The sequence below is a fragment of the Haemaphysalis longicornis genome, unplaced genomic scaffold (assembly GCF_048455015.1).
Source record: "Haemaphysalis longicornis isolate Haplotype H1 unplaced genomic scaffold, Haemaphysalis longicornis Haplotype H1 scaffold_316, whole genome shotgun sequence".
Lineage (NCBI taxonomy): Eukaryota > Metazoa > Arthropoda > Arachnida > Ixodida > Ixodidae > Haemaphysalis > Haemaphysalis longicornis.
In genome coordinates, this window is record NW_027526341.1 from 170,952 (window position 1) to 185,534 (window position 14,583).

Consider the following 14,583-nt stretch of genomic DNA (forward strand, 5'->3'; position numbering starts at 1 on the left):
TAACATGATTACGAGAAGACAGCGTGGTTTACACACGGACACAAGGAAGAGTACTTGACACACACGAGCGCTGAACCAACAGTTTTAATGAAAAAAAGACACACCTATATATACGCACAGTAGTCACGCTTATCTGGGTTTTTATACATGGCGCATGCGCAGAAAGTCCAATTCTTTTGTGGTAAGGGCTAGTGATGGTGAACTAACGCGTGCTTGCCCAAGCCTGTGGATTAATTCAGCTTCAATAATCTCCCGTGTGATACAGTCTGAGCATTTTTTTACGACAGCAGTTCTATCAAAGAACGGCACACATCCACACGTGTGGCAGTGCTGCGCTAAATAAAAAAAAGAAAGTGATCGATGGATATTTAGCACAGCACTGCCACACGTGCGGAGGTGTGCCGTTCTTTGATAGAACTGCTGTCGTAAAAAAATGCTCAGACCGTATCACACGGGAGATTATTGAAGCTGAATTAATCCACAGGCTTGGGCAAGCATGCGTTAGTTCACCGTCACTAGCCCTTACCACAAAAGAATTGGACTTTCTGTGCATGCGCCATGTATAAAAACCCAGATAAGCGTGACTACTGTGCGTATATATAGGTGTGTCTTTTTTTCATTAAAACTGTTGGTTCAGCGCTCGTGTGTGTCAAGTACTCTTCCTTGTGTCCGTGTGTAAACCGCGCTGTCTTCTCGTAATCCTCCTGTGGGCATCTATGGCTTCAGTGCACTCGCATTAAACAAAAAGAGGGAGGAGCAGGAGCATTTTAATCAATTCTTACCTTTATATCAAAAGCAATTACCATGATAGTACGACATAACAGTTGTGCCATTTGGAGGACTAAAACTGCGGTCTGCACGGTCAAAACTTAAAAAGGTGTCAATACGCAGAGCTTTCTTTTAAGCGCATAATAAGTGCGCCTCACATATTTATAGCCTTCCAATCTAGGACTGTGCATCCCACATGGTTTCGATCTGTCTCCTTTTATTTATTAAGCTAGCACTTGTTTTCCTCCAATGTTCGCAACAAGCTTTCTTTCAACAGGCTAGAAATATGTGCAACAACTGTTTCTCTTATCATATTTTCACTAGTTCAAAAGAACCCGAAACAGGAAAGGACAGGTTGCAGTCTTTCTTCTGAGCTTCTTCTTCCCCAACAAATTTTCACACCGCTTACGTTACACCGAGATCCCACAGAGCGGACTTTGGCCAGATATCTTCTTCCAGACAACTTTTTTCTCGAAGTCTTCTGCAGTCCCCCATCTTGAATGCCGACTGCAACCATCTTGAGAACTCGCACATCAGGCAGTGTTAAAAGCAATGGCACAAGACACCGCGGTCTTTCCACTTTGCCTCCGAGCACACCGCCGGTAGCGCACTACATCGGTCCACGCAGTCACGTACAAAAGGTCACGCTGTTTGTCCACATTGAGGCACGATATGCAGGCTTTTTCTTTTTTTTTTTTCGAGGTCTCGCCTTGGATTTTCCCTGCCCCCACACAAGCTCAACACACACACACACACACACCCAACTGTCTGGATTGTACGGGGCCCTTTTTTTTTTTCCGGTGGTGGGGGGCAGGCGAGTGATGAGCGGCAGCCACGGTCAGAGTTGAGCGCGCGTGGCGGCACACTCAAAACACGGAGTCTGTGTTGTCGGAGGGTGGGAGCAGCAGGAGGAGGAGGGAAAGGTGCCACCACATCACACGCACGTCTCCCTCGCTTCGGTGAGGTCCTGGGAGTTCAGTAGTTCTCAGGTTATGCTGTAGCCCGGAGTGATGTGGATTCCCAACGCTTCCAGGCGCTTGGCTGCGGGCACGTGTGAAAGCGGCGACAAAAGTACACATTAGGAGGAGGAGGCGTTGAACGATGAATCACGATGAAGTGAGGTGATTAACCAAAGGGCGAGATGTTAATTTTAACTGAAAATCTACAAGGACTAATAAAAATTTCTTGCAAATTGTGATAATGCTTAAAAAAGTACAAATGACGAGTGCTGATTTCTATTTGAATACAATATACTTTTGAATATGAATACAGTCAGCCGCCATTTTTTAGGAAACTATCCTTAGAGAGAGCTTCTTTTTTTTTTTTTTTTTTGGACAACTGCTACAGCCAGGTTTTCCCCACATTTGAGCGATCCCTACACAGCCCACAATACATTCCGTCGACTTTGTTTCCGCGTTCAGTACATGACTGAGTCACAACTCTGACACTAATTCGCCAAACATAGCTCTAAAATTATGCAATTTTTGTTTGGCAGGATGCCTTCTGCAAAATCTAGGATACTAAATCTAGAATCCAAATACTAGAAACACTTAAATACTTCAAATACTGAGTGTCCACCACGGATTGAATGAAGTAGCCCATGGCGTCCGCAAGGTATCTGACGTTATGAAAATTCACAAAACTATTAGTAAAGAACACTTATAATGTACTCTGCAATAGCAGCCACAAAAATGATACTGTACTATCACCATAAACATGCTCAAACTTGAGGTCACATGCAAAACCTACTTTTCAAGCATTCTTATAAACACAGGCATAGCATTTATTTCAAGTCATTTTCACACCATTTACTGCTACTGGACTTTTTAAATTTCGAGGCATGGTTTTTAACTTTATTTTACAGTGTTTTGAGGGAGAGCACTTATTTCTCGGCATCTGGGAGGTGCCACTGACGCTACTACTGGTACGATGTGATGACAATGCATGCTGTGCCATGGGTGACTATATTTTAAGCCGTGCAATATACACTGAGTTTCTCAGAAGGTGAACCAGTGATTATAAAAAAATTCGGTTAATCTTGTACCGCACTGCATGGGGTTACGTTATAAATGGTCTCCAATGTGGTGTTCTTCATTAAGCTGAGATTAAACACCACCCCAGGCGTCTAGTAGCGCTCTTTGGGCAAAAAAAGTCCCCCTCAAAAAAGCAACAACTGCCAAAGGCTAGCACTAAAACAATGGTCCCAGCTCACAACAGTTGAAGCAGATTGTTACAGATTAAGACCTTGTTACAATGAAGGCAAAAACAGTGTCTCCCAGGCTGACATTTCGGAATTCCTTGAAGTGTTCTGGTTTTTTCTGGGTGCTTTTGCGAAATTCCCTGAGTGACAGAACTTTGTTTTATCTCAAGGCAGGCAGGCTGACAGTATGCAGTTTGATGCTGGCCTTCTCCAGTTGATATGTTAAAGAAGCAAAAAATCGACCCACCAACTACTACCATACCAGACAGCACAGGAAGGCTGAGATCAAGCACACATTATTAGATCAAACAAAGATAGGCTAGTCACATGCAGGGATATTATAACTCACTACAGGTAAGCCAAATGCAAATATCCACCGGCTCACCCCACCCTTACCAGGAAAGAGGCAGTCACATGGCAACAGTTGCAGACAAACACTTCTCCCAGCCCTGTTTCGCTAAGCCATTGCAGTGATGCTACCGGCTTAGGCCTCTTTGGAGCAGATTTTGGAGCAGGCAAAAATCCGTTTTGGAGCAGCAAAACCAGCTTTTGGAGCAGGTGTTGATACAAGCAATTTTAAGAAATGTATTGCATTCATGTTAGATAATCGCTAAAAGCACGCCCTTCAACGATAATAAAAAATATGAAAGAACCCAGAACATGGATATTTTGTCCCCCTTTTCATCAGTCCTTAAGAATGTCTGAATTGAACTTTGTGCAGAAGCCTGCACAACAAAATATAAATTAAAAAAATAGACTGTTAATTCCCTGCGAGGCCACATGCGCGCATTTCACCTTCAATTTTTACGTATGTGAATTCTATGCCTCTATGAACTCTACGTGAAATCTATGACGGGCGTCATCATGTGCATGCCGTACTCGTGAAGCGCGGCAGCAACATCAGGCGTCGTGAAATTGCCGCACTCGCTCGCTGGCGCGCGGCTTGGACTCTCTCAGTTTCCTGCCCGTGCATACTACTTTGTCCACACTACACTTTGTAAATTCTCATCTTTTTACATAAAATCTCGATGATACGAATCTTGCAGGACTGCAAAAAATATTCGTATCATCCGAAATTCGTATGAACAATACAGACAAAAAATTACGCAAGTTTTCGTTTATTTCTTTTCTTACTTTCGCGTGAAGAAATCCGCGACGTTTTTCTGCTTTTTTTAAACCGCCACGTCGGCGAACGGTCCTTTCTGGACTTTCATCTCCTCACTCCCGGTGCCCAAGCTCACTACAGGAGCGTTTTTGCCCGCGATTCGTGCGCGTCGGCGTTGTGCGCGCGATATTTTCACGCCCGCGGTCAGAAAATTACGCGCGACGCGCGTGGCAGTGGGAGGAGCCGGATGACTTGCGCCAATGGGAAGGCGAGCGCCTCATGGCAGCAGTTACAAAGCGCTCTGGTTGGCTCCGCCGGAAATGTTTAGGCTTAGCTCCCCGACAGATATTTCATGAACGCTTTCACTAGTGACGCGGATAATGTTTTATAGCACCGTTTGCGCTCACATTTCTAATTCATTTACCGCACAAGAAACTGCGTGGGTGCTTTGAGTGCCATTTTAAAGAGCGGTTAGAAGCGGTGTCTTGAGCGACCCACGCCCCACGACCGAAACCGCCGCCATGTTGCCGCGGCCGGCCGCGCCCCGCGTAGCGTGCGGGTGGTTTCGCGGCGGCGTCAGCGTGCCTCTGGAGTGCGCGGCGCGTTCTCGCGAGCAGAAAACAACAGCCCGGCCGTTCCTGGAGAAAGAGCGACAAAGAGCGCAGAGAGCCATTCGCCGATTCGTTCGTATCATCCGCCGGGCAGCGCAGGTCCGTTCGTAAGAGCCGAATTTTTTCCCATTTCAAACAATGCAATTTCGCCAGGACTTATTTTTTCGCCAGACTTTTTCTGCAGGTCTCCTGCATCATGTATCCTTGATGCCAAATAAAGTCATTATCATTATCATTATCAGAAATTCGTATCATCCCGAAATTCATATCACCCAGAATCGTATCACCGATATTCCACTGTAACTACTACTCCTGCGTCCTCATCTCTTGCCTACTTTTCTTCCAGCACAACTCCGCCAGCACCCGGTCGACGCGTACGCTGCTGCGGCGCGTTGACGAGCGAGTACGGCAATTTCACGCCTGACGTTGTTGCCGAGCTTCACGAGTACGACACGCGGCCCGAAGACCACGAGGCGAACGGTCGCGACGGCGGCGGACGTTCTCGGGAGCGCAATACGTGGGAAGCGCACTGCACGGAATTAACAGTCTCGGGTAGGAGGGGAGGGGGGGGATTTCACAACGCCTACGAGGCGCCAGCCGCAAAACGCATCACCGCCGTTATGGCAACAAGGGCCAGTTTGCCTTGGCTTGGCTCGGATTGCGTCCTGAAAACAGGTGCGCCGCGATGTCGCTTTCAATGGGGAACCTCAAGTAGTTAGTTTCGTTTCTGAAAGTCGGCGTACACCCTTGGGTGCAGGTTGGGCGCAGAATCGCCGAATTTAGAGGAAATGTAGCAGGATGTAGCAGCCAGAGCACTTGGGCGCAGTTTGGCGCAATTGGCGCAGCAGTAGCATCACTGCATTGCTATCCCAACCTTTATTCAAACCTCTACATTCTTTGCAACAGCAGACCTACACCACATGATATGATCCTGCCATGAGCTCCAAAGAAGTACAACCAACAATGATGGCAAGTCAGATATCAATACACTTAGAAGATACAATATCAAGACCATAGAACAATGGGAGACTGTTCTGCTCAGCTCCTTGCCGGAGCCACTACTCATAGCAGCCCAGATGGTCGAAGTTTCTGCTAGGATCCTAGGAATTCTGGCTGAGAGCTGAGCAGGGACGACCATTTAACACGTCTACCTTTCAGAACCAACCTTGGGCATTAAATAAAGTCCCCCCCCCCCCCCCCTTCCACCTTTCCCTTCACAGAAACGTATTCCAACTTGGGGCCTTTTCCTAAACTGGTAAAAAGCAAGAATCTCTCTCAGCAATCATAGCGATGAACTACAGTTTTACCCACCGCTGATGATAGAAATCTGGCAGTTAAAGGGACACTGAAGTGAATTTGTCAAGCTCCCGTTTTTACTTGCACTGCGTAGACTGGCTCAAATTAGCACACTTTTCATCGTTTATCCGGTTGACAAATCGGTAATTATTTTACAAAGCGCGAAAGAAGAAAAACTACCATGCGCGGTTTGCGGTGGCCGCACCAACTAAGGCTGTGACGTTGAGAGGAGGGGCGCCGTGATTGGACGATGCCCAAGGTTAGCAATCACACAAGTTTCGGTTTCGGTTTCGGTTCTGTAAAACATAACCAATGGCTTTGTTGGATGGGCATTCTCAATATCTCAGTAATCATCGTACCGCGCTTCTGCCATGTTGTCGGCTGTAAAATGCACAAGATAAGCCTCCCAGGACGGCTTGTAGTCGTAGCATTCACTAGCCGAGACCTACGCAGTGCATGAACGCCCTCCGCGTACCCGCAGACGCCCAAATGTCTTGCGCTTTTCCCCCATATTTGGAGCTTGCCTCCCTCATTCCTGTATCGTAAAAAGCGTGTTCGCACCAGGCCAAGGGTCTGTTCATTCTGGCCTGTGCCCACTGCCTGCAAGCAGTCGGTGCTTATGGCAACAGCACGCCAACGAGAACTCGCTAGCTCGCCAGTGCCAGCCTGCGCGCGTTTTGTGAACTAGTTCGTGTAGCCATGAACGTTGCGGCCCCAAAAAAGGTGAACTCAATATAGAAAACATCGGCGGAAAACAAAAAAGTTAACTTAAAAAAAAAAAAAGCACGTACCCGCGGGGATTCGAACGCGTGACTTGCAAAACATTTGCGGTGAATTCCTACGCCCCGGACCGCTAGGCCACGGAGCAGGACGCGAATGCCCTGCTAATATAGGGTATATATTGCACAACCGGTTTACACTTTTATTTAGTTTTGGCATTTCAAGCCGCTTAGGTGACTATTTGTTGTACTGCGATCGTGCAGTAAGCGTCGCCCGAGTTTCCACAGTAGCTCACGTCTAGCAATTGCATTTCGTAGACGGAAAAGCGTTCGCAGATGCGTAGTCGTGCTGCTGACCGCTGTGCTTGTTCGCCCAGCGCAAAAAAGTGCTTCCCGCGCCCTAGTTTTACGCTGTACGGTAAAAATATCAGTTGATTTTATTTGCTTAGTACCCATATTGACTTCGCTGACTCTTCTCCCGCCTTCAAGAGGCCTTATATTTTCCTACTGGCGTACCAGTCAGCGAAGCGTCGCATGTGCAGCGCTTGTGTGAAGCGACCTTGACTTGGAGCTAGATAAAGTGTACAAACAAACCAAGTAAAGAAAGGCACATTCTTCCATTCACAAACGTGTCCTGGCTTCGTTTCAACTAAGCGAACGAATTGCGACCAAGCAATTTTTTTTTAACCTCCTTGATTGCGACGACCCGCCGGCGGCCGGCGGACGAAACGCTGGGCCGACTGGCTCTGTCGGCCGGGGAGCCGTGCAGTAGCGCAGCCGTGGCGCAGCCAATTGCCAGCTCATCCCCTCCTGACGTCACACGAAAACGCCACAGAAAATGGGCGAGCGTAAAGAGAGGAGGACAGCGTTTTCGAATTAGTTTTTCTACTAAATAAAATCGCGTAAACGCGCCTAGAGTGGTCGAAACATGGCCTGGGGACTCCGGACTACAATTTGCGCTAGTAATCCCGCAATGTTTACATATCACTTCAGTGTCCCTTTAAGTAAGCTGTAAAACTCGGGAGGTTATTGACGGAAAGAGGTTACTGGCTAACTTGCAATGCTGTGGCTTTGTCCAGCCTTGGACAGAAAGATGCACTTGAAAGTCATCATATTTGATTTGAAACATCACAAAAAGCTTTCCTCTAGTACCACTGCCATCATTAAGACTAAGTCGGTATAGAATGGCATGACTACCAGTGCACAATTTGTCCCTGTGCAGCTGTGGCCACGTCGGCAGACCATGGCTCAGTGTGAAGCTACTGTCACCCTGTTTCTTCTAAACAGCTCATGGTTACTACAGCCAGCATTATCACGATTTTTGTTCTCTTTGAATAAAATTGTGAATAATTTTCCCTGATGGAAGCCCATATTCCACGAGCTTTACAGAGGATCCTAATTACCTGAGACTTCCCAGTATTCTCAGTTGGTCAACACGGTGGAAAGGGGAGCGCGAACTTACTTTGTTATAACCACTACATCACTATATAATTTTTGATTCTACATGCCCTACAAATAATACAGAAGGAAATTGCTACCATACTTTGTCACATCCATTACTTAATTAACTGAATTGCAGTGTAATCCTAGCTGGGTGCATTCCGTTCAGCCTGCTGCTTCTCTCAGCGCATACAATTTTAAGAGCCACTGACCTCGCGTGTGTTGGTCTCTGTCGCACTCCGCCTCCGACATCTCCTGATGGTCTCCGTAGCTTCCATTTCCCGCTCGCTGGAATGTGTAAGCCGCTCCTTCACTGTCACTGTCATCGGCAGAATGGCTGGAAACAAAGAGGTGAGAACAACTGTTAACTTTAACAGGATGGGAAGTTGGGCGAGTTGGTGTTGGTGTTGAAGCCTACTGTGTTGTTTAGGCACAGGGTCAGGATAGAGCACTGCACGGGCCCGGGCCGGCCCGAAAGCCTGGGTCCGACCCAGCCTGCGGGCCGGGCCGGGCCGCCCGAAGTCGATTATCGGCGGGCCCGGCCGGGCTCGGGCTTGAATTCATAGGCCCGGCTGTTAACAGTTCCGACGTGAAGTGTAGAAAAGAGCATAAAAATGAATATTCTGAGCTTACTTTTACGCGCTTCGTGATGTTAGTTGTACACATTGTCTTAAAAACGTGTTTTGCTAGGTCTGATAGTCACTATACTGTAATTTTAATGACGTTTCATGTACTGAATCAAGATTTTATACTTTGGTGTATAATGTATCAAAGATACGGTTACAAGGAATGCCCTAGCGGGGAAGGAATTAATACACCCTGGAGCTGTGCACCTATGTCTATGTACGAGTGTTTTAGATGTCGAACCAATTTAAATGCGGCTGCCATAACTTGAAATCAAACTCGCGTGCTAGAGAAGCGCCACCGCTTAACAAACACTGCAGGGAAAATATTTCAACGCACGCACATACTCGTGGATTGAAATGGGGAGCAAGAAATTTCATTAATACCAACTTGTGACTGAGACAACCACGTGAAGTTGCCAAGAGTCTGGTCATCGAAGTTGATGGTGTCTCTCGTGCAAGAATACGAGCTATCATTATGCCGATGTGGCGTGAACTGCAGACGGTGTAAGCTAAACTACGTGCACTTTTAAGCCCTTATTTTTCGCATTTCAATTCACGACGTGCTTGTACAGACTAGATGCTCCGTCTGATTTCCCGCTACGAAGACACTGGACCAAATATAATAAACAAATTTTCTTCAGCGTCTAAGACCGGGCCTGGTCACACACACGCGGACCCTCCCTAGGCTCACTTATGAATGCCCGGGCCCGAGCCAGGCCTGGGCTCGGTGTTACGGGCCCGGGTTGGGCTCGGGCTTCACAAAGCGGGCTCGGGCCTTAAAATCAGGCCCGTGCAGTGCTCCAGGTCAGGACAGAAAGGGAGATTATGGAAGCTTGGAAGATCAGCCAGGAGGGGTCGATGTGTGTGAGTAATCCTTCAGTCAGTCTACAAGATGCAGAGTTGGCGTTTCTGGAACGACACGTGCAGTGATAGCACACATACCTCATAGGTTGTGTTTTTTACGTCTAGTGTTATTTTTCATCATAATCTCTGCGTATGCGTTAATCAGTAGGGCTATGTTGGTCAGTTACACTCTGTTTCTTAATAAATGTTGCCCGTTGCTAGTAGTGCATTGTCCTGTGTATCTCTTTTCTTGTTCAATGTCTTTCCCACACCTGTTTTCAAGATGGACTGTTACCTGCAACTCTCAACCAATGCAGCCGTGACTGCATCATGCACTGGGACCAGCCACAGCTTAAATTGTACCAAATGACCTCTCTGTCAGGCTGTTGCAACCCTATCCTCCAAGCTCCCAAACTCCAGTACGGTATCTTCCTTTACTTGGTTTAATGCGGCAGCCATGCAGTTTCAGAAATGACTTTATGGTGGCAAAATAGCTGGGCTGCATGTGGGCAGAGTAGCCAACTTTCGAAGCCAACTTTCTCCAAGTTGGCTTCGAAATCTAGAGAATTAGAACGAAACTTAACATGAATTCTTGTCCTGTAGCAAAGTGTGTGGTTAAAGAGATGCTGCTCAAGATAATTTCTTGCTTGTGAGGCAGCTGGGGAGAGCTGCAGGGATAAAGTTCCAATAACTACTGGCAAGCAATCATGAATTTAATAGCGCTTTCCATTGGGCGAACAGGAGCACTTCTAACTGCACCCAAAGTGCTCTCGCGAGTTCTGGCGTCTTCTAGTGGTCGGGCAGGAGCAGGGGCGTTGTGTTTCATTGGTCGATGAGGAGCACTTTTTTGGCGCCGAGAGCAGCCGAGAGCAGTTCTCGGTGCTCCGTCGCCAGCGGCAGAGTAACAGGGAACGCCGAGGAAGTCACATGAACTCTTTTGCGTCACTTCTGGTTTTATCCCCGGGTGGCGGAGGAAAAATGGCGGAATCCAGCAGCCGCGGTAGTCGCTCAGTGCGTACGGCAGCAGCTAAGGGCGGCCGTCTGGACAAGAAATTGCTGCTACTTTTAGATGATGAAAGCACCACAGATTCAAGCGCAAGCTCATCATCGGACAGCAGCAGCAGCGACGACGACGACGATTTGACATTGCATGAGTTTATGTTCGAGCACCTGTTCACCCCGCCGGAGCAGCGACCGAAGGTAGAGTCGTATCTGGGAAAGACGGTGGACGCTGTTATCCTTCGCAGCTAATTTTTGGGAGACACGATGGTGACCCCTTTACCATGAACACGAAGATCCGCTCGGCTTCTTCATTCGTCGCCATGCGGAAGGCAGACACAAAACCACCGGCACGTATCTGGCAAAACTGGCGAGGAATAACTGCGTGCGGACATCACGAGCGCGTGAAATGCTCCGGGAAGCGAGCGCGGCAGTAGTATTCATGGAGGAAGAAAAAGTTTTTTTCTTCCTCCATGGTAGTATTAACTCTATGGAGCGCGGGTAACGTTTGGTCACATGACTCTTGACATCTTGCCCTCCCCCTCTTTTCACTGCTCCCGGAGCAGCGCGAATGTTTCATTCGCGGAACGAAAGCACACGCCCCCGTTACTCCCGTGTGCTGCTCTGGCTGCTCACTCCACTTGCTCCTGTTCGCCCAATGGAATTCGCTATAAGAGCCAACACCACTGCTTTTTTTTGTTCTTGATGCTAGTCTTTTTTGGGCTACTTAAACCTGATAATTTTACTGTCTGTCTGTCTGTCCCTCGATTTAGCTTTCTGTCCAAAAGTTAAAAGAAGAATTTAACGAAAGGTTTATAGAGGCAAAATTTTTGCCCATAACTACATCTGGAAACACACTTCATACTTGTCGACATTGTGCAGCAAAAAGAAAACATGTGGCATACTTAACCCCTTAAGGGCTCATTAAACGAAAGAATAGGGTTCTAAAATGGCCAATTTTTTTTAATGATGTGATATGCTTCAGTAACGTGTTCGAAACAAAAAGATATTACTTAAAACATTTTACGGCATATAATAAAGTTTTATTGGTCATTCTCCACTCCATATAATACGCTATACCTGAGGCATATCAAATGTATTCACAAATTTCTGCACCTCTGCAAAGTAAAGGCTGCGTTTCAATTGCCGCGCAGATAACGCACTATTCCTCGATAGTTCACCTGAAGCTAGGTCAGGCTATTATCTGTGTGGTAGCATTCAGAGCGCGGCACTACGCAGAGAGCCTCCTCGGAGTCTATGCGGTACCATTCACGGGAGCTTTCCATCGTATCATAGTGGCTGTCTTCCCCTTTGGAGTCGCTGTCTGTAAAAACGTCATTGCTATCCTCTTTACTTCAAGAATCAAACACACAGCCGATATCCTCATCACTCTCGCTTTCATCCCCTGAAGAAGACAGATTTTTCGCACCAGAACGCCGCATGGATGAGGCCAAGTTTGTAAAACGTGCCGGAAAGAAACCACCCGTTCCGCCATCTAGTGTGGAAACTCTCATTGAATACAAGCGCCAATGGTGGAACCCGTGCTGCCATCTATGTTGTAAATAGAAAAGCACTGTTTGACGAGCTGGGCTCGTCAAAAGCCTCTTGTAGCATTGCAAAAGACCCGTGACGAGCACAGCTCGTCATAAGCAAAATAATGGCAGCTGCTCATGACGAACTCAGGTCATTGTAAGCCCTTAAGGGGTTAAGGCAAAACATCAATACATAAGTGGTATTGCAGTGTTCTTTTAAACAAAAACGCATGGCTGCTTGATTTTGGCGACAGCAAATAAAAAAAATACTGTTGAAAACAACGCTTTCCACTTGCAGATGGCATGCGAGCAGTGGAACGCGGGGAAATTGAATTGACTTGGAGCAAACCTCCACTGTGTTTATCGTGGGAGGAACGCGAGAGGTGGGCGTGAGTCTTTCACTGACATTTGCAGCAAAGTGAGCAGACACGCGCCATTTTTTTTTTCGGTTGCCCTCAGCATTGAAAGGGAGATTTAGCCCGCATTTACACCAAGGGGGAGGGCGTGTATGGATGGAAGGGGGAATTCCAGGACAGAGAAAAGCCCACATACTGACCAAGCTGTTTCATGGGCTCCCACTGAACAAAAACCTCGACAGGGTTTCGCTGGTAAGGTTGGTTTACGATTTAGAGCGGTTGAATTTCTGTTGCAAGTATCTGTGAAGGTGCACTGCTGATCTGAAATGCCATTTTGACCCGCTTTTCAAGCATGACAGCTAGACCCATGGGAACATTGAGAATTAATGTCAACTGCCATTTATGGTTATTTTGATTTCATTTCTACACTCAGAGCATCACATCTGGCACTGAAACTAGACTACAGTCCTAACTATTGTTTTGTACCTGAAAAACTGCTGCGCACACACATTTTTACTTTTTTAATGATATAGTGCTTAAATGTGCGTCCAATTCTGGATTTACTTTATCAATACAGTGTAGAGTGCTTATAACATATGTCGTGGGAGTAACAAAAATCCACACTATAAGCAATAGTGCACTATGAACAAAACGCGTCCGAGCCTAACCATATCACAAGTTACCTTCCAATCATTCCTTTGTTTATCATCATCACTCAAACAAACACCACTTAAAAACAGAGGCACGGTCTTTATTTCGTCTCTGTTTTTTCCGCATCAGATGCTGCTGCACGATCTTCCAAACCGCGAGCATGGCTCTATGTTTTGAGGGATCTGAGCTTCTTAGCCTCTGGAAGAATGGATGCCAAGACTGGAAGAATGGATGCCAAGAGACAGAAGCAGCCCGACTTATGCCCGCAAGACAACGTGATAAACGCAAGCCCGACTTTTTTTTTTCATCCGCGCCTTGCGTTTGCAATGCCGAAGGCGGTCGCTTAGCAACACGATGTGCAGTTAGTGGGAACCTCGGCATCCCAGCTGGGCTCGCTATCTCCAAATGTTCGAAAAGGAACAGGGTGGTTGCTTATCAGCACAAGGTTCTAATCGCAATAACTTGCCATGCCCGGCTGGGGAGGGGGGGCTCTCCATTTTCAGAGGTGTGCCGAGAACAAGGGCAATTGTGGTTATCACGCGAGTGCAAATGGAACACACGAACTAAGGGGTGCCTATTTTTTAATTTTCTGCGTCTAAGTTAGAGAAGAGAAAGGAACGCTGGCTGCGTCAGGAAGCTGTATCAATCTTTTTTATTTCTTTTTCTGCGACCCTAAAACGATGCCCCAGCTTCGCCCGTGAATCAGCGGACCCGTCAAAAAACCACACTATAAGCAGTATTGTGTTCTGGGCAGCCACGTTTTAAGGGGGGACGTGGCTTTCAAAATCAACTTTTTTATTTCTTTGTGGATTTTGATGAAAATTGGCACAGCAACTGGAAATGCTTCTGTGATAACACCATAAAAATTTGAAGTTAATATTTTGATAACTTTTTTATGTATGAAATTTTCTTTCTGTTCCGCTTGTACCGAGCTTGAGCGGCTTATAAAACACGATAGAAAACTTGTTCGAAGTGCTTTGCATTCCCAAATGAATGAACGAGGTCGTGACAGTTTTAGAATTTTTTTTTTACAACACAATGTTTTTTAGTTTTCATTTTTTTAGAGGTTAATGTGCAACAGGCATGTCAACTGTGAACGATTATTTGAATAAAAAAATCACAAAAAACAAATCTGGAAAACTAAAAGTGTCACGACCTGAACAGTTCATCAAGGAATGTAATGCAAGAAACGGAATCAAAATAGACCCAGCGGTCACGAAGAAATCCCTGGGACAAGCGACACAGGTGGCAAAAAAAACTGTTTTGAGAAAACGGCTTCCGAAGTTGCAACATAGGTTTCACATATCAAAAGTCGTCACGGTTGTAGCCTTTCATGTCCTTTTGAACATGGGGCTTCTGGAAGGCCTTGCCTTGAAATTGGAGTGCCTTTTCAGCCTTTCTCTTTCCAGAAAACATCATTTTCAGCTCCTCCGTGAA

At 46.6% G+C, this 14,583-nt stretch overlaps 1 protein-coding gene across 1 annotated transcript in view; it reads right to left on the reverse strand.

Moving 5' to 3' along the window:
- Nucleotides 1-892: 892 nt before the first annotated feature.
- The window catches only part of LOC144177819 (cell adhesion molecule Dscam1-like), a 64,618-nt gene continuing 50,927 nt past the window's right edge, over nucleotides 893-14,583 (reverse strand). The window contains exons 16-17 of the mRNA XM_077705402.1: nucleotides 8,352-8,476; nucleotides 893-1,809 (exon numbers count right to left, since the gene is read on the reverse strand). Of these exons, the coding sequence (XP_077561528.1) occupies nucleotides 1,754-1,809; nucleotides 8,352-8,476 (181 nt within the window). The 3' untranslated portion in view covers nucleotides 893-1,753. The remainder of the gene's footprint in view (nucleotides 1,810-8,351; nucleotides 8,477-14,583) is intronic.